Genomic DNA, 24461 nt, shown 5'->3' on the forward strand with positions numbered 1-24461 from the left:
GCGAAATATGCAGCACCAGTGCCAAGGAAACACACCCGTCAGCTGAGCGCAGAGGGAGAAAAAAGGATAAGCGCGGACAAAGGAAACATGGACGCATCCGAGAAGTATCTGTGCGCTTTTAGAATGGAATTGGCAATTAGGCCAATGTTTACATAAATGTAAAACCTTTAATGCTGAAGTGGGAGGCAAGATATTGCAAGCTGACAAGGCGGAGTGCTGTTTTTAATCCGTCTGCGGATACTATGATCTTGCGATGGCTGTTGCAGGGATATGTGATTGCCTAGACAAAAAAGTGCCTCTTTCGTTTTTGCTATTATTATTTTGTGGCCTTGCTCTCGGACAAATACGATATTCCGTGCCAGAAGAATCGGAAAGTGGAACAATTGTAGGTGATATTGCACAGGATTTGGGTTTGGATATTCGAAAGCTCCCCACCCGAAAGATTAAGGTAACCTCTGACAGTGGCAAATGGTACGTGGACCATAAGAACGGAAAATTATTGGTAAACGAGAGAATTGACAGAGAGACATTGTGTGATACAAGCGCCGCGTGTGTTTTGAATCTAGAGGTTCTTCTTGAGGACCCAAATGAAGACCATAATGTCGAGGTGGAGATAAAAGACGTGAATGATAATACGCCGCAGTTCCCCAGAGACGAGTATCAACTGGAAATCACAGAGTCGGCTTTGCCGGGCTCTCGTTTTCCGATCGAACACGCGCAAGACCCGGACATCGGTACCAATTCGGTTCGATTGTACCGGCTCAGCCCAAACGAGCATTTCGCTCTTGATTCCAACAAGCCTTCTTTGAATACTAAGCACATCGAGCTCGTTCTCAAAAAGCCCTTGGATCGCGAGCTCGTCCCTTACCATCAGTTAATCCTGACAGCGACAGACGGTGGCACACCAGCACGAACAGGTACCGCAAAAATCAATGTTCGGGTCTTAGATTCGAATGACAACAACCCAGTTTTTGACAGCTCAGTATATAAAGTCAAATTGCTTGAGAATTCGCCCAAAGACACTTTGGTTATCAAACTGAATGCCACAGACCAAGATGAAGGAACAAACGGGGAGGTGCTTTATTCATTCAGCAGTTACACACCAGACAGGGTCAGGCAGATGTTCAGCATGGACACCAACACTGGAGAAATCAGAGTCAAGAGCAATGTGGACTATGAGGACACTAATTCATACGAAATGTACATCCAGGCCATGGACAAAGGCCCAGCTCCAGTAGCAGCCCATTGCAAAGTGGTGGTGGAGGTCATGGATGTCAATGACAACGTTCCAGAGATCGTGCTCTCGTCTTTATCTAGTCCAGTGCGTGAAGATGCCCGTGCAGATACCGTGGTGGCTCTGATCAGTGTGACTGACCGGGACTCTGGCCCTAACAAACAGGTTACCCTTGAGATTCAACCTGGTCTTCCTTTCAAAATTAAGTCATTTAGAAATTACTATACCTTGGTAACTTCTGCCTTTCTTGACCGTGAGACCACAGCAGCCTATAATGTCACCCTCAGCGCTACCGATGCCGGAAACCCTCCACTTTCATCTCAGAAGACCATTCAGGTGGATGTCGCAGATGTTAACGACAACCCGCCACGGTTTGAGCAGACCTCCTACACTGTGTATGTCATGGAGAACAATGCACCTGGAGCTTCGCTCTGCACCGTCAAAGCTCAGGACGCGGATGTGAATGAAAACGCTCGCATCACCTACACAGTCCTAAACGACAACAATCATGGGATCCCGGTCACCTCCTATGTGTCGATTAAAGCGGACACAGGTGTTGCCTATGCCCTTCGCTCCTTTGACTACGAGTCATTACGGGAGTTTCACTTCCAGGTTAAAGCTCAGGATGGGGGTATCCCACCACTCAGTCGTGTAGCCACTGTCTATATCTACATAATGGATCAAAACGACCACGCACCCGAGATTGTGAATCCCCCAGCCAATGGCACACGCTTAACGGAGACGGTACAGAAAAATGCAGATCCAGGAATTTTGATCACCAAGGTAGTGGCCTATGATGCAGATGCAGGACAGAATGCGTGGGTCGTCTATCTGCTTGACCAGGCCAGCGATCTGGATCTATTTAAAATTCACGAACACACGGGAGAAATTCGTACAACACGGCGTGTTCTTGAAGAGAACTCCACCTCTTTCAGTCTAACTGTACTTGTAAGGGACCATGGCGAACCACCTTTGTCATCCACCGTGACGATCAACGTCGCTGTCATGGAGGTGCCCATAAAAGTCACGCCTGACCCCAAACGAATCATCCGCCCTCACAGCTCTCTCTTGTTTTCCAATGTGACACTGTACCTCATTGTAGCCTTGAGCGCCACAACCTTTGTGTTCTTGGTGACAGTGGTTGTGCTGGCTATCGTGCGCTGCCATGCTTACTGCACCCAGCCCGGGTCCTGTTCACCCTGCTGCGTGTCTCAGAAGTCCCAAGCAGAAGGTGGCTCAGGAGGGGGCGGTGGAGGTAGTGGAGGTGGTGGTGGCGGCTCTCAACCCAATAACAACGTGGTGCTTAGACGAGACCTCAAGGTTGAGCCTCATTATATTGAGGTCCGTGGTAATGGCTCTCTGACCAAAACCTATTGCTACAAGACCTGTCTGACTGCTACCTCAGGCAGCGACACCTTCATGTTCTACAACACGGGCCGACCTATCAGTGGCACCTGGGGCTCCGAACGCTTTTTTACTGGAGGGAGTGGATTTGTTCGCAGACTTAGCATGCCAGATGCAGCACTACAGGTGTGTCTCATTAGAAAGTGTATATCTGAAAAAATGTCTGAAAAAAAAGGCTACATTTACAGTAAAAAATAAATAAATAAATAAAATATTGAGACTAAATATATGTTATAAATATAAAGTCAGTGTAAAAAATGTTTGTTACATAATTCATAATATTATAACATTGTATATAATAATTATAATAATAATAATAAACAAATGAATGAAATATTATATATATATATATATTGAATGCTAAAAATAAAAATTATTTAAATAAAATAGTCATAATGTGGTGCATCAAACATAGGAATTTCTATTTTTAAGAACATTTGTTTATTGATTTGCACCATAAATTTAGTCAATTGTTTTTAGTAGTTTGTAGATTTAAATCCCCTTCCAAAAACTATTTGACAATATTTAACCGAAAAATGGCATATGTTAAACCACCTTTTTAATTTTGTTTTTTATATATGTATATATAATTTTGATTTACACTTATGTTCAATTACTTAACATAAAACATACTCTGGTTTTCCAGTATGTTTTAGTGTAAAAAGAAATTTCGTCAAACCAAGAGTTGCAATAAAGCTCTGTGTGCCCACGTGTCAGATGCTTTTGACCTTGTCATCTCCTGTTGTACTGTGCGGTTATCTAGTGCAGCTTTACAGTGCTTTGCTTCACCCTGCATTAGTGTCAAACATCAAGACTTTCTAGAGTAGCACTATGCATTTATGATGATTCAGGTGTTTGCTCCCACATCTGAAGCTGTCATCACATTTTCAGGATTATTTCCTTCCTCTCACTGCCGCCCAGGCCATGTCACTGTCTTTACTCTAAGATTGTGTTTGAATTTCTATATTATTTTGTTTACACTAAATTACACTAAAGAAAAAAAAACTATTTTTTTTATGCCACACAGACCATTTTGGTGAAAAGAAAACCTCCTCACAGTTAATGCATATAGGATAGATTTTAGTGTAGTGCAATCCATTTGCTGTCATAAATGTTCAATTGATGTGTTTTTGTCAGTGTAATTGGCGTGAATTCAGGTTCACTCTGTCAGCCATGGATTTGTGAAATGTGTTTTAATTAGCCAGAACATGATCCAAATGCTTTGCAGCCTTGATCTCTGGCTCATGGGAGGAGATGTTGCAGATGGTTTAAAAAAGACAAAAATAGTTTAAAAATGTCTACAGTACAAGAATAACTAGAGTTTGCAGAGAGATACTCTTGACAGCATCAGATCGTCTCAGATGTGTTGGTGAGAGGCACTGGAGCACATTCGACACTGCAGAGGATTTAGGAGCAGAGGCAGTCTATCCAAGATAAGAGAGCAGGGAATGAAATTAACCTCCAGCCTTTGATACTTGAGCCCTGCAAATTACATTGTGAGAACGAAGCCAAGTCTCTTTGCACGCATTCTCTCCCCGCTGAATTCACCTGATTAAAGAATGTTATTTACTCAAATAATCTGGGCCATTCTCTAATGTGTCATCTTTTCACATTTTACCCAACCTAGTTTTTTTTTTTTGTTGTTGTTTTTTTTTTAACTAGGGCAAATATAAAAATAGTGGCAACTACATGGTTGTGCAAGACCAATTAATTAATTCACTGTAAATTGCTGGAGAAACAAATGGCCATCTTTGTTTGAGGTTTTCTATTATGTTGCGAGGTGAATGGTCATCTTGTGACCAGTGCTCAGATTGAGCTGCGTTAGTCGAGGGCAGAAAATGCTCAAGTATCATATTACATGAGGTCAGCTGGTATCCCAGGATGAAATCATTCCTGTACCATGGGGAATAAGAAGATGAATGCTGGGAGAAGATCTTCCTAAAAAGATGTTTATAAGGACTTGATGTTGAGCTGAAAGGGTGAAGTCATTTAAAAATGTGTGGTAATGGCTAGTGATGCAACTATACAAAAATTTTGGCTGATATCAAATACATATGTATTTATTTCAATTTTATGGCTGATAAATGCTAAATGGATGATATTAAAATTATGCTTCTATAATAATATTTGTAGAAAACCACTAAATCAATCATTTTTAAAGTTATGAAGTGCATTTAGTCATCACTGAATTATAACTGAAAATATAAAGTTAAATGTAAAGTAAAAAGTTGTAAATGAATAATAAAGATTATTGGAATATATTTTACAAAAAATACCATTTGAGTCTTTTTACTTCAGAATTTCATGTTTCATTCAATGTGTTCTTGCTGTTTCTTTGAAACGATTTTCACTCAAAATTGCTTGTATATTTACAAAGTAAATCTGAGACTTTTTTATAGTTTCAGTTTAAAAACACACTTAAAAAAGGTAGAAAGACTGAAAACTTGCTCCAGTAATATTGCTCCACTAATATCTCCCAATGCCGATATATTAAAAGCACTAAATCAGTGATTAACCAATATAGTACCATATATATTGTGCATCCCTTGTAATATGTTGTGTATGTTATTAGGTGAATGTCAAGTGTCCTTCATGTGCTTTATTGTGAAGAACACTCTTTCCTAAAGTTTATGGGCTATAGCACATTGCTAATAATGGTCTCCTTTAGCTGTGGTTCATATTAAAATGCAAGGCAGAAACAAACACATTGAGCAGCATTATTTATTGAAGAGAATGTGTCTAACCCTTTTCTGTCCTTCCACCCATTCTTTCCCTCTATCTCACTTCATCTTTCTCTCGCTTTCTCTCTTTCTCCAGCCCAAAGGACCAAATGCTGACTGGCGTTACTCTGCGTCGTTAAGGGCAGGAGTCCAAAGGTAAGCACTTTTGCTGTTAATAATGTCCTGAAAGAGTTACAGTCCTCTTTGAACTTTTATGGAAAACATCTCTCCTCTTTTTTCTGTAGCTAAATAAAAAGTAAATGTTAAGTGTTTTTTCTGATCTTGAGTTTGGTAGCTGAGTAAAAGGGTAAAACACTGTGAATCATGTCCTGCTCCAATTTCCTCACTTCCTGACTGGCAATAATCAAATCCTGACCCTCAATATCATTTTGTAGGAAACTATCTTGTTTGAACTTAATGAAACTGAAGGGAGAGCAGAATCTAAAAAGCATCCTCAAAATATTATACATTACATAAAATGTTTCAAACAGTTTTCATTAAACAAAGGATTGTTATCACTTTATAAAAAAGATTGATAATACTTTTCCAGTTTAGGTTTTAGGTACCAAAGTTAACCATAAAATAACAACGAAACCCATTTAGAATTGAATAATCTAGGTTAATTAGTATTTATTTATTTTTTATAAATATGCTGTTGTATATATATATATATATATATATATATATATATATTTTTTTTTTTTTACTAATATACTACTTTGGTATTTATTCATATTTTGAATGACCATTTTTATTTTTTTTAGTTTTTATTTTATTTTAATTTTAATTTACATTTTAGTAATTCTGTTAGTCTAGTTTAAAATATGAATTAATATTCTATTATTATTATAATAATAATTATTATTATTATTATTATTATTATTATATTTTACTTAAATATGTATGAGTACTTAAACATGTTTTTGTTTCATTTAGTTGCCAAAGCAACATCTCTATTTTTTGTTTATGTATTTAAGTTTAGGGTTTTCATCTAATATTTAAGTTTTATTTTATTATACCTTTATTTCAATTAATGGAAACAATTTTATCTTTTTTTTAGTATCCCTTAACAATAATAACACTGGCTTATACAACTTACCGAAAAAGCATTACTCGTATTGTTCAGTTCATAAAATCTGATGCACTACAAATTTATTTTTATTGGATTAACCAATTTTAAACTTCTGTCGTCCGATATATTTCCCATTACTTTTTTTTATTACAAGGTTGAAATGCAATTGAGAAAAAATAATAGATTCTATTCCACAACCGTATTGCATAATAGGTATACTAATATGTCTCTCTCTGTATATGTTTGCTGTTGATCAAATTTAACAAAATAGAGTGGAATAAGAAATTACAAGAAGCCAGTTAGTAAAATGGAAAAACTGTCAGTTTCTTCTGTCTTCAGTGTCTGTAATAGAGCCTCATCCAAACACCAGAATCATGACCACCAGGAGCTCTCTGACTTCTTCCTGACCTCTTGCCTCTTCCTCTGTGAACCAACTGTGCTCTGTCTGTCTTGATCACGCACAAACACAAGCTTTAAAGCGTTTGCTAAGGGCCTTTCCTTTGCATAGTGGCTCTGCAGTCTGATCTTGAGTATGTAGGTCATCAGTATTCTCCACAGCAGATGCATTTGTCTTTCACAACCAAGCATAAAGGACAAGCTAGCAGATGAGCTGACTGTGTGAGCTTACCCCATAAGCAAGAAATTCAAATCTCAGGGGGAGAATTCCAATGCACAAATACTGACAAAATGAGTCATCTCTGAATTGAAAAATATTTATTCTCTTTACACTCTTTACACATACCCGCATACACACTAACATTTGGAGACAACAAGGCCCCCTCCTCTAACCACCACACACATACAGTTTCCAAAGATTGAATGACTGTCTGTTTTATGTGATCATTTTGTGCTGCCCTGTGGGCTCATCTCTGAGGATGTATTTGTGGTTGTGTATGCATGTTTTATGTGCTTTTCCATGACTGAGGGCTGGTGCGAAAGGGGGCGCACTTAGAACACCATATAAACATAGTTCAACTTTGCATACTAAAAAAACTATAGATATGCACCAGTATTAAATTCAATAATAATTCTGTCAGATAAGATGATTATTATAAGCTGAATATGTTATAAATGGCATATATAAACATTTTATTTGGGTTTGTCTAAATCAATTAATAATAAAACACTAAAATTGAAAATCAGTAATTGTGAATGTTAATTTAGTCAAAAGTTAATTTAGGCATCACAGCATTATAATGTACAGTATATTAATTTTGAAATTTGCTATTCAATTGCTACAGTGTTATTAAATTCGTAATGTTTTTAAGGTGGGCATTAGACTAGGGTAAAAGTGATATTAACCTGATTATATATATATAAAAAGAGAAAATAGCATGCAAAACTGAATAGCCAGCATCGACTGATACCAATAAATCAAAGGATTTTAATATCATGCATTTAATTGGATGCCTTAAAATGACCAAAGTGACAGTAAACACATTTATAATGTTACAAATTATTATTTCAAATAAGTGCATTCATCTGCTAAAATGAAATGTTTCTTAAGCATCCAGTTAGCCTATTATAAACATTTCTGAATGATCATGTGACACTGAAGACTGGAGTAATGGCTTATGAAAATCCAGCTTTTCTATCACAAAAAAAATGTATACAAATATTTTTTACTTTAAAATATATACAAATAGAAAAAAGTGATTGTAAATGCTAATAATAACTTTTATAATATTACAGTTTTTTACTGTATGTTTGATCAAAGAAATGCAGCCTTGATGAGCATAAGAGACTTCTTTCAAAAACAAAAATCTTACCAACCCCAAACGTTTGAACGATAATGTATATTGCACATCCTTAATTAAATTAATCATTTCAATTTTAACAATAAAATGTAGTTTAACTTCAGGAGATAATCTTTAAAGCTTTTTTTAAATTTTTTTGTAAAGTTACATTATTATTATTATTATTTTTATTATTATTATTATTGTTATTATTATTATTATTATCATCATTGTCTTAGATTTACATTATGTATTCATAACTTTCTCATTGACCCTCAGTGAACCAAAATTAAAGATGACTGATTCCTGAATAACTCTCTCTCATACTTCCTCTTCATTCAGACTTATTCCAAACACCTTGAGTATCCAAACGTCCTCTCCAGTGGTTTTAAATCCACACCCCTCAATTGACAAGCATCCCCTTAGGCTCGAAAGTTACTGATTCATTCTGCCAAAAGGCAAGGGTGCATTTCAGGTTTAAGGGAATTAGAAAGATCCATCATGCTAACACATACATTGGATGAGAGTTATGGGAGCTGTAGCAGGCTGGGCACACCCTGTGCTGCATTGCAGATGCCCTGCTATACCCACTTCCTTTCTGCTCTGTACAATGTCTGTACATTTATAATGGATGCATAGGAGTGCTGTGGCAAAATTCACAGTCTTGCTCTGTATGGGAGCATGTCTGATCGTGGTTTCCATGGTGATAAACACACAGAGCCATGCAGAAAGCCAAAGGCCTTCGCTGGAAAGTGTATATAGTAAATGAAATGTCTTTTTAACGTAATGATTTTTAATACATATGAACAGCTCTAGGGTGTAGCGTGGCATTTGTTGAAATTTTAAGTACATACTACATCTTCAGCTGTCTACAACAAATTCCCAGGCTTATGTTATGCAAGGTCTGCTGACAGCCCAAGAGAGAGAAATGGTGGGGGAATGGAGATAAAGATGGTAAAGTAACTGAGCGATGTATTAGGGGAAATCAGATTATGAAATGGGCAAGAGTAGAGCGGCGTTGAAATGGTAATATATTTCCATACAATCCACAGATTTTTCTCTATGAACACTTTCACTTTCATTTTCCTGTTTCTTCATAATTCCTACACTTCAAAAAATCCTATTCGTAAGATTTATTTTGCAGTTAAAATATAAACCATTTGTTTAAAATACTCATAAGATATCATGAGTAATGGATCTTTGATACACGTTTATTTTGCCTTTTTATCATATTTTTTCTTCACTTGTTTTAGGCATCGACATAAACTAGTTAATAACAAGCAAGGATGCATTAAATTGATCAAAAGTGACAGTAAAGACATTTCTAATGTTACAAAAGAGTTATATTTCACATAAATGCTATTTTGACATTTCTATTCATCAAAACATCCTGAAATAACTATACATCACAAATTCCACTAAATATTAAGCAGCACAACTGTTTTCATCATTGCTAATAATAATAATGAATAAAAATACAAGTTGTTTTCGCACTAAATCCGCAATATTAGAATGATTTTTGAAGGATCACGATGTGACACTGAAGACTGGATTTATGACTGCTAAAAATGAATATTTTCAGCACAAATATATTTAAATAGAAAATAGTAATTTTTTAGTGCAATAACATTTCACAATATTACTGTTTTACTGTATTCATCACATTAATGCAGCCTTTGTAAACATAAGAGACTTCTTTCATTAAAACATTTTTTTACACATTATATGGTATTTTACATTCATGATACAAATCTTAAAACCCCACTTAATGTTGCTACTCAGACAAAACAAGTAATCATGTGGATTAAAAAAAAAAAAAAATATATATATATATATATATATATATATATGTATATGTTTGAAAAAGCTTTTATATTTAAAATATACTTTTAATATTGATGATAAGAGGTCATTTTTTTACCATCTTGTGTATCTTTCTGCCGTCTGCCCTGTATATATTTAGACACTCTATCAATGTGCTTTTCAGTTAGCATGTCTGAAAGAGTTAAAACATCATGACACCATCATGTCAACTCGCATGTCGCACACACATAACCTCACCCACAGACACATTAGATCACAGAGAGTGTAGCACACTCTGTCACATGTACTTTCACCATAAATATAAACATGTGAACACAGCAACTCTTGACACATAACACAACTGTCCCCCTCAGACAAAAGCAAAGCCCTATTTTAATGTGAAATATTTTTCGAATCAGTTTTACTGAACACTCAAGAAATTGCTCGTGTGAAATTTAGAAAAATTGCTCAAATGCTTATGTGAGATATTTCAAGACTAATGACATTGATTTTGATTTTAGTTCTGTGCATATGGAGGAGGCGTCAGCTGTGATGCAGGGAGCGCAAGGCATGCTGGTCCAGAACTGGCCCACAGTCTCCAGTGCAGCAGGTGAGGTCACATCTTATAGACATCTGCAGTGTAATCAAATCTTAATCATCCAAAACCAACGACTCCATCTTCTCATAAAACTTCATGCTCTTGCTAATCTTGTAATTTTCATTCTAGCCAAATTATCATGTTCATCAACCTACTACATCTGTTTTAATTAATATGCCTAAAGTATATGGTGATTCTGGATTTCTTGTAATGAATTCTAGGAATAAATCAAAACCGACTGAAACTTTTGACCCAGTTTGAAACTGACATGGATTCATGAATGTTTAAAACAACCTGCTTACAGCAGGTTAGGTATATTCATCCAAAAAATGTCAGTTGTACCTCTTTCTCTGTCCTCTTCTTGCTCTTTTACAGTCTTGCATGCCCTGAAAGATCCTCAATCCAAGTTCAGGATGTACTTTTCATGGTCTCTTTGTATTGCAATACTGTTCCCAAAATCCAAAATGACAATGAATTAGACTTCCTGCAACTAAAAATCCAGACAATGACTTACTGTAGTCTGTATTGTGTCATTCTCATAGAACTACTACCATAATTTCCTTCTCTTCTTCCATAGAAGTCCATTCTTTATTAACAAGTATTGATGTATCAAGGCCATTCCTACCGTGACAGGATTTTATTTCTAATTTAGTGGTGTCCCTCAAATACTTAATTTAAACACATAATTAGGCGCATAATCATTAGTTGACACAATGAACCAATGTGCTTATTTTTGGTAAGCACACAATGACCAAGCACACACTGTAAAGTTTCAGCGACAACCGCATTTAAATATGGGAGTGAATCCTCTTAATTATCATTTTGTATTTTCGGAACAGAACTCTCTCTTGAAATTGCGATGATTGACACCATGGTAACTAAAGTAACATTCAGGCGTCTCACATGTTTGGTATCAGCTATTTTTTACCAAAGAGTCGTTTTGTGATATATGTTTGTTGATTTTTTTTAACTAAACAACTGTCAACAAGCAATAAAGTAGGTAAGTGCAGGTTGTGATATTTTGGTATGTGGCATATTTCCAAGATGGAGCGTTTGGATTTACTGTGGGGTTGTTCTTATTTGCTTACCTAGTTTCATGTGATTTTTATTGTGCCATGCATACAGAAGAGCGACACAAATGGTATGTGTTCAAGTACGTTATTATCAATTAGTTGTTCAGGGGTTGCATTTCCCCTACAGTAACATTGTACAACGTTGAAAGTGTATAACTCGCTGCTAAACCACCATAGTACGATGCATTGTTGTGGAAATTAATTGTTTACTAAACTTGTTGGTTCAACAATATAGGACAGTCATTAATGACAACATGTGCACATGGTAGACTAATAACTTCCTACTAATTCATCGTTTCAAGATTTCTGAGATGCTGCTGTAATGGACATTGCAGCAGATGACTACACTATTTTTGTTCTTTTCCATTATGCTTTATTTTAAGTCTGATTCATCACTGTTCCCTATTCCGTCATGTTCCTTTCGCATTTATGCACATGTGCACTCTTCAAAAATGGCGTTTATTAAGGACTTGCAAAAATATATAGATTCAAATGTATATATATATATATTTACATTTAGTCATTTACCAGACGCTTTTATCCAAAGCGACTTACAAATGAGGATAATGGAAGCAATCAAAAACAACAAAAAGTCTCAGTTAGCTTAAATGCAGTACACGTAGCCAGGGCTTTTAAATAATATAATAAATAAAAAGAAAACAGATAGAATAGAAAAAAAACAGAGCAAGCTAGTGTTATAGGTCTTTTTTATAATTACATAATACATTAAAATAAAATAGATAGAATACAAAAAGATTAGAAAGGTTTTTTATTTTTAAGAATAGAATTAGAATAGTGAGTGATAAAGTTAGAGGGTCAAATAAAGATGGAAGGAGATGTGTTTTAAGCCAATTCTTGAAGATGGCTAAGGACTCAGCTGTCCGGATTGAGTTGGGGAGGTCATTCCACCAGGAGGGAACATTTAATTAAAAAGTCCGTAAAAGTGACTTTGTGCTTCTTTGGGATGGCACAATCAGTCAATATATATATTTAAATGCATCATATTTAAAATATATAGATTGGTTGGTGCCAATATAGCACCGGTATCCTTCGGGTGTCCCGAGTTTGGGTCACAGCTCTGTGGACCTTTCTCGATCCCATCCCTCACTCTCCCGCTTTGCTTCCTGTCTAAATATTGTCCTATCACATAAAGACAAAAGCGCCAAAAAAAAAAAAAAACCTTATTTGTTTAAGTCCACATGTCATATTAAGAAGAAACTATGCTTCTAACCACAGGCTGAGAGTTGTAGTTCCAACCACACAGCTTTGCAATGTTATTTGTGAATGTATGTTTCAAATATGGTTTGGGGAAACACTGAATCACTGAACTATGATGGTTACAATGGAATGTAAGAAAATAGTTGGGTAATGAAGGTTTTGGAAAATGCACCAGTAGAATTTCTGTAAATACGGTTGTCACTACCTGATTTTTTTAAAGTTAATTCAGTTGTAGAATGTCGTTGTCACTCCCATAAATTACTGAACTGTGTGTGTGCAGAACAGGATTAAGCATTAAAAGGTAAATTGACAACCGAATTTAGCTGCAGAGTACCAGCCCAATGTGCTTGAATGGCATCTTTCATTTACTCTGCTAAAGTTAAGAACCAACGTATCTAAATATTGTGATGCAAGCGGCCTGTTTGAGGTTAAATTTGGGGTTAAATTTGCATTACTGAGATATGTTTCTCCTCAAAGATCAGCCAGATAGACAGAGAACGATCAATCTAATGTGCCATTAGAGGAAAGAAAGAAGAGTGGCAGGTCTCCTGGGTGATGGATGGTGGAAATTGACAGGCTGATAGAGCAGAGCTGAACTGGAATGACAGCAAACAGTGGGAAGAAACAGATAGAGTAGGTGGGACAGATCAAGAGAGGCAAAGAAAGAAAAGATGAGAGAAGAAAGGGAAACCAGTTGAATCTTTATTAGCAACCTGCAGAGAGGTGAAGCAGAAGGACGAACTACACACCGTAAATCTGAAAGACTTATGAAAACCAGTCTAGTTGTCCAACTAAATAGTGATTATTAGCAGGCTAATGTTGTGTTATTGAGGCAACGCAGGTGTGTTGTGTAACCGCTGGTTTAGTGCTTGTAAATAACAACACGGTTGAGGTTATTCGAACAGGAGGAGCAGAAAGGAGGCCAAGCAGGAAAATGAGTCACAGATTAATGTGACGTAGCACGTAGCACAAGATATATGATAATGCTATACCGAGAGTTGTTTAAAAGATAATGCATGTGGGATGCAGAGAGATGGCAAGAAATAGGGGAGGAAAGAGATGATAGAATGAGTGTGATGCTGAAAGAGAAGAGTGGGGATGCGGGGGTTAGAGATGCACAGAGGTTCAGGATTGGCAGACCCCCTCTGGTGGTCCTGTTGCTAGGAAACACTGTGTGACTTGTTGCCAGGCAACAACAATGAATCTTAGACACTGCAGCAAGAGCAGCTGGGAGTGGGCTAGGTGGGGGTGAGGGAGGAGGTTTCCATGGCAACCAGGCTACTCAAAATGGAAGAACGAGCAAGGTGTAGAAGAGGAGAGGAATGAAGAGGAAGAGAAAAAGATAGTTAGAAACATCATATGAAAAAATAATGGCCTGTTAGGACCAAAAATAGCACAAAAAGTAGCACCTATTTAGCTTACAGATGAATGTGTATTAGAACACGTATTTGTCTTTTAATGCATACATTTTTTTGACTGCACTAACAAGCAATACAAAACATAATGCTGCTGTATATCGTTGCTGTCAGGTATAAGCTTCAAATGCCCAAAACTTACCATGAAACAAATGGCTTGATATATACATGTGTCATCTTATTAATATTTTGCAAAAATTGTGAGGTTTATAAAAAACTAAAACAAGTGCGGTTCATTTTACTGACAGTTTGAGGATCCAGTGAAGTTCCAGAGTTCAGTCACAAGCTCTTTGAAAAAGTTTTCATTGGTCAATTTTTTTTTAAAACCCTTCCAACAGACATAAAGGTTGACCAGCTGCATTGCTTTACAAAACAAACAAACAATCAAAAAATAGTAATAATATTTTATATTATTTAAAATGAAAAATAATAATTTTGAACAAACAGATACTAAATCTTAACCAAATCTTAACAGTTGAAAAAAATGCAGAATTAAAGTCATGTGGTGCAACCAACAAACAGAAATATGAAGATTTTTTTTCTTTCTTTTTAGAGAATACAAAATTAATACAAAGAATACATTTTTAAGAACTAAGCATGTTTAAATGTTTTTTTTTTTTTTTTTTTAATGTGGGCACTTATTTGTCACTGACCTGTACAACAAAGAGAGAAATGCAATGAGCTCCACTCTGCCGATCTTCTCTTTAGTCTCGTGAGGACTAGACCTAGTCTTCTCAGTTGACCTGCTCTGACATGAAACTTAACACACACATGCACTGATATTGCTGCCATAATAAAAGCCACAGGGAGATGGGGTGAGGTGTGACTAACACATGAACACATGAGTTACTTTCTCACCAGAGATCTGACAATTCTGCAAGTAAATGCTATGAATCTAATCCACAGTTTCTACCCTTCTAAGCCAAATGTGATTTGTCAAGCCCAAGGGGCGGCACACAATGGCTGTGAATGTGTGCATGTAAAATGCTCCCTCATTAACTCTCTTCTGTAACATCTGTGTACCATGAGAGTTTTGTTTGGATGGAGAGGTGGTATATTTTTAGGATGGTCAAGATTTTGAGCAGTTATACATAATGGATCAATTGTCACAGAAAAAAGAGCACTTTTCATATTAATGGCATATTTTATGTGTCTAAATTTAGACATGAACCTGAAAATGAGAAGGAGAAGGATTCCAAATTTATTCTAGCTGTTGCACACAAGCATAGACACAAAATCCACCCTTACAGATTCGCTTAAGCAGAGGAAAGACTATCAAAATGGATAATCCCTGCTAGGTTTTGCATTTATTGAAATAAGTCATAAAAAATGTACAGATCAAAAACAAACACAATTGCAATCATGGCCATGCTTAGGTCTAAATAATACACAGAAATGAAAGTAGGTCATAGAGGAACTGGTGTGGAAAAGAGCCCTGTTTCTGTAGGGAAAGTAGTACATAAGTCTCTCACTCCAGACTCAGCTCTCTGTCTCTGTTGGGGTGGTACACTTTCAAACATGAACATTGTATGAAAGTGCACTCCAGAGTGATGCAGTATCCCTCTTGTAGGTTTAGATCAGTGTTAAATAAAGAAAACCAAACATGCTTCTCCAGTCATGCTTTTGATGCAGATTTTTGGCATAACTCGAAGAAAGAAAGATAGAAAGAAACAAAGTTGATCAATATTACATTATAAAATGTGCCACATTCTTAGAAATAAAATGTTTTTAAGTTTAAATGCAGTGACTCTTGTTATGTGGTGTAACCACAAAGTAAAAATGAATAACAGTTATTTATTTATTTATTTGTCACATATCATGAATAATTAATGATAAATATATTATTTACAAATAGTTTCTGGGGAGTCACACCATATTACATTTTAAAACCATAAAACTAATCCCGCCTTGTCATAACAAATTCAAATTACCTGATATTTTTAGAGCTTTACTGACTTTGACACACAGTCACAAGGGTCTCTCTTTTTCTATATTTTATTCAGAATGTTGATTTCATCACATGACTTTGTTGGTTGCGTGACAAAAAGTGTTTTTTGTATTTTTAAGCACTGAAGATGCTGTTTAGGACTGCTGATAAAAAAAAAAAAAAAAAAAAACTTATATGCCAAACTTTTTCATTTCAGGAACTGTATTATTTAACAAGATTTTATTATTATTATTATTATTATTAATTAAAATTATATACTAGTAGAAATCTAGAGCTTTCTTCACTGAACGCTCCTCATAAAATTCAAATTGCATATGTAATTTTACTGTAGAAACCCATTGTTAGGTGTCTGCGTCTCAAGACAATTAGAAATTTGTAGTTGTGTCATCTTACTTTTGGTTTTAAACCTGACTTCATTCATTAGGCAACTCAGTATCTTAAAGGTGTCCTGTTATGCTTTTTCAAATTTTTTATTTTAGTCAATGTGTATTGTGTATGTTTGCACATAAAAAGATCAACAAAGTTACAAATCTCAAAGTCCACTCTAAAGGGGATATTTAATTAAAAAAAAAATACATTTTCAAGAACTACAATGAACGGTTCGTTTGGACAACAGCATTGTTTTCTGGGGTATATGGGGTCAATCAGAATATCATTAAAATAATTCCCGCCATAAAAGACGATGACAAAGAAAAAGTGCTTCTGCATTTACATTTATACAAAACAATGTACAGTGCATACAGGCTATACATTTTTTTTAATCAGTATATGTGTTCCCTGGGAATTGAACCCACAACCTTTTGGGCTGCTAACACAATGCTCTACCACTGAGCCACAGGAACACCTGCTGCAGATTTAGTGCATCAGAGAAAACGTCTCAGGTTACTCATGTAACCAAGGTTCCCTGATTAGGGAACGAGACACTGCGTCCTCTAGAGGTCACTATGGGGAATGCCTTGTCGTGACCCGTGTCTGAAGCATACATTGAAAAACACCAACAACACATTGGCCAGCGACAGCCCATGACATCACTACCGGTGCGACTATTGTATATAAATAGGTGGCGGGAGAACACGACATCCACTTCTTCATCTGAAGCTTGTGTCCGAAGCATGGCAGGAAGCTAGAGGACACAGTGTCTCACTCTCTACTCAGGGAACCATGGTTACAAAAGTAACCTGAGACGTTCCCATTCAAGGGAACTTCGAACTGAGTCCTCTACGGGTCGCTATTGGGAATGGTATGGCCTGTCACACAGGGGTTACTGCTTGCTCTCGCATAAGCTTGTTGAAGGAACTGTCAGATCCCTAGTAGCAACACCCTGTTTAAACAGGTATCCTGAAGATAGATAGGTGGAGTGGCGCACAAGATGAACGGGGCTTACCAGCTCAAGAAAGGGCACAAAGCAACCGTGCAAAGCTCTCACCATATAGGATTTTAGAAAAGAATGCAGAGTAGTAGTGTGCGAACTTACCAAAGTGTGGATTTTTAGAAAGTGCACAAAGACTTCATGAGCACACTTACCATAACATGGATTTTAGACCATTCTAAGGGGCTCTCGTGGCACCCTGAAATAACAGCTCATAGATGGAATTGTATATCCCAAAACCAATATGTTTGAAAGTCATCAACTCAATCTATGATATAATGCTGGAGTAACTAGCAGTAAATATCTAGCTGAGGAGAGGGGCAAACACCCAGCTTTCAAATGAGAGGGGAGCTTGACCTACCGCATGTTCCATTGCTGGAACAGCTAGCAGTAATTTACTTAGCTGAGAGAGCATAAACCCAGTCTAGTTCTGTAGGCTACACAATCATGGGGAAGACTGCTGACTTGACAGTTGTGCAAAAGACGACCATTGACACCTTGCTCAAGGAGGGCAAGACACAAAAGGTCATTGCAAAAGAAGCTGGCTGTTCACAGAGCTCTGTGTCCAAGCACATTAATAGAGAGGCGAAGGGAAGGAAAACATGTGATAGAAACAACTGTACAAGCAATAGGGATAACCGCATCCTGGACAGGATTGTGAAACAAAACCCATTCAAAAATATGGGGGAGATTCACAAAGAGTGTACTGCAGCTGGAGTCAGTGCTTTAAGAACCACTACGCACAGACATATGCAAGACATGGGTTTCAGCTGTCGCATTCCTTGTGTCAAGCCACTCTTGAACAACAGACAGCGTCAGAAGCATCTAAAGACAAAAAGGACTGGACTGCTGAGTGGTCCAAAGATATGTTCTCTAATGAAAGTAAATTTTGCACTTCCTTTGGAAATCAGGGTTCCAGGAAGAGAGGAGAGGCACACAATCCACGTTGCTTGAGGTCCAGTGTAAAGTTTCCACAGTCAGTGATGGTTTGGGGTGCCATGTCATCTGCTGGTGTTGGTCCACTGTGTTTTCCGAGGTCCAAGGTCCAATACTTCCTGCTGCTGACCAACTTTATGGAGATGCAGATTTAATTTTCCAACAGCACTTGGCACCTTCACACAGTGCCAAAGCTACCAGTACCAGGTTTAAGGACCATGGTATCCCTGTTCTTAATTGGCCAGCAAACTCGTCTGACCTTAACCCCATAGAAAATCTATGGGGTATTGTGAAGAGGAAGATGCGATATGCCAGACCCAACAATGCAGAAGAGCTGAAGGCCACTATCAGAGCAACCTGGGCTCTCATAACACCTGAGCAGTGCCACAGACTGATCGACTACATGCCATGCCGCATTGCTGCAGTAATTGTTGGGTGGTGTTGGCGCAGTGGATAAGATGCATGCCTTTGGTGTGAGAGACCTGGGTTTGAATCCACTGTGAGACACCAATGTGTCCTTGAGCAAGACACTTAACCCCTAGTTGCTCCAGAGGCGTGCAACCTCTGACATATATAGCAATTGTAAGTCGCTTTGGATAAAAGCGTCAGCTAAATAAATATATGTAATGTAAATTCAGGGAAAAAGAGCCCCAACTAAGTATTGAGTGCTTTACATGCTCATACTTTTCATGTTCATACTTTTCAGTTGGCCAAGATTTCTAAAAATCCTTTCTTTGTATTGGTCTTAAGTAATATTCAAATTTTCTGAGATACTGAATTTGGGATTTTCCTTAGTTGTCAGTTATAATCATCAAAACTAAAAGAAATAAACATGTGAAATATATCAGTCTGTGTTTAATAAGTTAATATAATATACAAGTTTCACTTTTTGAATGGAATTAGTGAAATAAATCAACTTTTTGATGATATTCTTATTATATGACCAGCACCTGTACACACACACACACACACACACACACACACACATATGTGTGTGTATATATATATATATATATATATATATATATATATATATATATATATATATATATATATCCATTCTACACACACATACATATATATATATATATATCCATATCCATTCTACACACATATATATGTATATATATATATATATATATATATATATATATATACATATATATATATATATATATATATATATATATATATATATATGTGTGTGTAGAATGGATATATATATATATATATATATGCATGTGTGTGTAGAATGGATATATATATATATATATATATATATATATATATATATATATATATATATATATACACACATATGTGTGTGTGTGTGTGTGTGTGTGTGTGTGTGTGTGTGTGTGTGTGTGTGTGTACAGGTGCTGGTCATATAATAAGAATATCATTCTATATATATATAGAATGGAGACCCACGCTGGAGCCCTGCTCAAGAGGTGACACGCAAAAGCCTCCAGTCTGGACCTTCAGTAAGGTGGTTACTATGAAGCTATAGAACCACCCGAACATCATAGGTCCAGCATTGGAAACTAATGCAGGAAGTTCCTACCTAACCTCGGTCAGGTGGAGAGATGGTGGTTACAGGGGAATTAGGAAGGGGAAGATATGGCAGATGGTAAACCACCCGAAGGAAATGAGTAGATACTCAAATATCACTCTAATCTGGAATAAAGCACTAACGCCTCGTCTGGATCACATCTCTTATTTTGCCTACCTCCCTTTGACACTCGATTGGAGGGGATGGGTTCGAGCCATGACACTAGCCTTCTGTTCCCATTTCTGATTCACACGCATCCCCTCGATGTTGGCATAACTGTGGTAGTATGCTGGAATCTGTGGATGCGGGATGGGAATGGATTTTTCTTTATTATTATTATTTTAAAAAATGTCAAGCCAGAGTGCAGCATAATGTGGTTATCTGAAAAGGACATGATATAAACCATCTGTGACAGACCCACACTATACATCTCCTATATAAACAAAAGGAAATAACTGATAGGGAGAAATTTCCCATCAGATCATTTCCATGTTCTCACCACGATGCAATGCAAAGCATGCTCTGCCCAACTGCTAGATTACCACAGAAATCATCGTGAGTGAAACTGCTGCCACGAATTCATTGTTATTCATGTGAGAGGAGAACGCACTTATGCAAACGCTGTCTACAAACTCGGGTAAATGGTGAAATACTCACATCCCCTTCAGTAGCCCATCACAATGCATCACAATGAGCGCAGCGAGAGCTGAATGCATTTGCATTTCACTACACACACACACACACCCACAGCATGCGAGCCGTGTGAACTGCAGGTATCAGAGCAAAGCCTCTGCTGACAAACATGCACTCCTAAACACTGTACGCATTAAACAAAATGAAGATGAAAAATAGGATGACGTGTTCTCCCGGTGCCTATTTATACTATAGTCGCACCGGTAGTGACGTCATGGGCTGTTGCAGGCCATTGTGTTGTTGGTGTATTTCAATGTATGCTTCAGACATGGGTCACGAGGAGGCATTCCCCATAGTGATCCCTAGAGGATGCAGTGCCACGTTCACTTGAAAGGGAATGAAGAAGAAGAAGAGCTGCTGTAGCGTCAAGTTTTCATCATGTCGAAGAAATGCTGTTTATTTCATAAACTGCTGACAGTACAATACTGGACAATGATGTAATAGGCAGAATTTACACTTCAGTTATGAGACTATGGTATAAATAAATTCAACTGTATAACAGTTTAACTGTAATTCATGTTATAATGTTAGAAATAGAGAACAGTAAACATAATATATATTACCGTTGCACTTATCTTTACATAGTAAATGCACTTATTTTAAAGCGGTTGTTGACATTGTATCTAAAACTTGATTTAGCCAAAAAAACAAAAAACAAAACAAAAACATTAACATTACCACTCTATTTTGTCTTGCAGTATCTGTGCATGCAAAGGTTCTTCATGATCCTCTGGTTCAATATTCACAGGGTCTGAATCTGGCTCAAATTAAAATGTCAATATGATGCCATCTGGAACTTGCTGCTTGGGCAAGGGGCATGGCAGTACCAAAACACCATCAAAGCTGTTTGCAAATCACAACAAACTGGGACAGCTAACCAATCACAACACATTTTGTTTTTCGGAAGGTGGGCCTTCATCAAATCCGGAACTAATAGATATGTTTATGCATATTTTAATAATGTAAATTATGTGAAAAATAATGCATTTTTCGAACCACCAAGCATGATAGCATGTTTTAGTACACCCCCAAAACAAAATCAAGACTTTGTAAAAAAGCATAATAGAACCCTTCAATTTATATGAGTAAAGTAATGATGATAGAATCTAATTATTTTAATTTTTTTTTTTCCAGATGGGGAGGGAGAGGGACAGATGTCCCCTCCTGTTGGAGCTGGAATCAACAGTAACAGCTGGAGCTTTCGCTACGGTGCAGGCCCCGGCTATGGTCCTCCACAAGCCCTGAAGCCAGGAGAGATCCCCCCTGAAGCCTTCATCATTCCTGGCTCCCCTGCCATCATCTCCATCCGGCAGGACCCAGGTGCCGTTGATGAAAAGGGCGAGTTCATCACCTTCGGAAAGAAAGAGGAGTCTAAGAAGAAGAAAAAGAAGAAGAAGGAAAAGAAGGACAAGAAGGATAAAGGAAAAGATGATTGCGAGGATTAACAAAGAACATCCTACTACAATATTACAACTATCAACTTATGTTTGTAGCAAACGCTGACAGACAGAGATAACCAAAAATACTGAAAATGTAGAGAGAGGAGAAATTCCTTCTATACCTTATCTACCAATTCCAGTTTAAGAAAGAATAGAGTTTGTGCTGTACAAACAAACATAAAAATCAAATTTAACCCTGTGAACTTATGACTCTGATTGGCTATTTTTCTAGTTCTGGTGAAGAAATGAATCAGCAATGTCCAAGAAAGAACTCCAGTCTGCAAAATGCAAACCAAGCTTTGCACCTTGTAAATGACATTTTCAACCACGATGAGGGAAGTACCTCTCCTCTTAGGAGAGGTTCAAATGAATCCAGTTAAACTGGATATGAACTCATGCCATACCAAGAGCTTTTTCTAACTTCATTCTTGCCATCCTCCCTCCATGTCAAACGGGGAAGAAACAACCACTCTGGGCCCATCTCACTCCTTGATCTGCAGGAATCAAAACTTTGTAAAAAAAAAAAAAAAACACTACAACTTTATCAGAATGATCAGTGTCTGATTTCTACAGCAGATCAAAAATAAATGCCCACAGAGATGGAAATGTAGCAGCAAAATCACTTGCTTTACACTCAGAAAAACGTCCTAGAACAGGGCACAGAAATCACTAATGCTTCTGTCCTGCTCCAAAAGTAATGCTGCAATCTCTGAATGATGCTTTACTCAGTATATTTTCTAATCTTATACAGTCCAAAATCATGCAAGCCTATGATTTGTATGAATGCAAATCACAAATTGATGTGCATTCTTGCTCCTTAGTGCTTAATACACTATGAACAGGCTGTCAACATGCTGTACACTTAAAATCACCACAGGACTGAAGCACAACAGCCTCTCAAATGTATGTAAAATAGTAGAATGGATGCTTGTGGCTTCATTTAACAAAACACCAACTTTCTTTGCTGCTGTTTTGAATGTCTGATAGATGTCAACCCACTTCCTGCCAACTTTGTCTTAGTCCAGCTACTTGCCCTTAGCTTCTGCTTGTAACTGTTGTATAGCTGATGTTGCCAACCTCCCTTTATTTGGTGTGCAGTACTGACCCCTGGTGGCTCGTATTGTACAATGTATCAAGAAAGAGCAGAAAAATCAAGCCAATATTATCGTTACTATTTTTTTGGAAACATAAGCACAGGTACTGGCCCCTACATGCACACTCAGTGTTTATGCTACACACACACACACACACACACACACACACACACACACACACACACACACACACACACACACACACACACACACACACACACCAGTGTTTATTATCTCACATCAGTTAAACCACCATGGACTATGCAGACATGCTTTTGGACATGTTTAACTACAGCATATGGTGCTTTCTAGGATAAAAATAGTGGTTGAGTGGAGATTAGAGTGAGAAGACCACAGTGGTGGGCAGTACAGAGTTTTTCAAATGTATATAATCAATGATAAGATATAGCTTCATGACAGTTCCATAGTTGTTGATTAACATTTTGTAAATAATGGGAATGTTTTCTTAACATTCAGACATCATGCTTAAATGTTCTGTTTTTAAGAGGGAGCACATCTCTCCTTTCTTTCCCTTCTAAGTCTGCAGATATATTGTTCAGTAAAGGAGAGATGTTTGTGCTGCTATGAGACCGTATCATCACAAAACACACACACACTCTCTCTCTCTCTCTCTCTCTCTCTCTCTCCTCTCTCTCTCTCTCTCTCTCTCTCTCTCTCTCTCTCTCTCTCACTTGAGTCTCTTTCAGGTGTGGTTCAGTGCTGTCAGATCACAAAGTCACTGTTTTGCATGTTAGACGCAATTAAAACAGATATTATATATATATAGATATAAATGAACCGATATGTTTTTCATATATTTTTTTTTCTAATTTCTGATGGAAATAGAGATGTGAATTGACTCTGCTGAAGTATGTAGACATTAATCAAATTATTCATACACAAACATACACTGATTACATACACATGTCGCATAAAAAGAAGACACCTAAACCATGTCGGCTCTGTATTGATTTACATTTACATTAACATTCTAGGTATATGTAATGCTGTACTGTTATGGTCTTAATTACTTTTCTTTACAACCTTATGATTTTTGCAAGGATCATTCCTTTGTTTTGTGCTAGGCCAGGGGTAGGCAAGTTCGGTCCTAGAGAGCCGCAGACCTGCAGAGTTCAGCTTCAACCCTAATCAAACAC

The 24461-nt window shown here is 37.1% G+C and overlaps 1 protein-coding gene across 1 annotated transcript; it reads left to right on the forward strand.

Moving 5' to 3' along the window:
• LOC132132884 (protocadherin alpha-C2-like) lies at positions 1-23447 on the forward strand. The gene is made up of 4 exons (XM_059545437.1): positions 1-2764; positions 5456-5514; positions 10491-10579; positions 21906-23447. Exons 1-4 carry the CDS (start codon positions 254-256, stop codon positions 22214-22216), a joined length of 2970 nt encoding a protein of 989 aa, XP_059401420.1. The 5' UTR covers positions 1-253; the 3' UTR covers positions 22217-23447.
• Positions 23448-24461: the final 1014 nt, after the last annotated feature.

Source organism: Carassius carassius, chromosome 49 (assembly GCF_963082965.1).
Source record: "Carassius carassius chromosome 49, fCarCar2.1, whole genome shotgun sequence".
Lineage (NCBI taxonomy): Eukaryota > Metazoa > Chordata > Actinopteri > Cypriniformes > Cyprinidae > Carassius > Carassius carassius.

What these genes read in the sequence shown, in the direction of transcription:
- LOC132132884 (XM_059545437.1), top strand. Translation starts at nt 254, where the DNA reads ATGGCTGTTGCAGGGATATGTGATTGCCTAGACAAAAAAGTGCCTCTT. An exon ending in TGCCAGATGCAGCACTACAG is followed by an intron (nt 2,765 to 5,455) that starts GTGTGTCTCATT and finishes CTCTTTCTCCAG; the next exon opens with CCCAAAGGACCAAATGCTGA. An exon ending in CACAGTCTCCAGTGCAGCAG is followed by an intron (nt 10,580 to 21,905) that starts GTGAGGTCACAT and finishes TTTTTTTTCCAG; the next exon opens with ATGGGGAGGGAGAGGGACAG.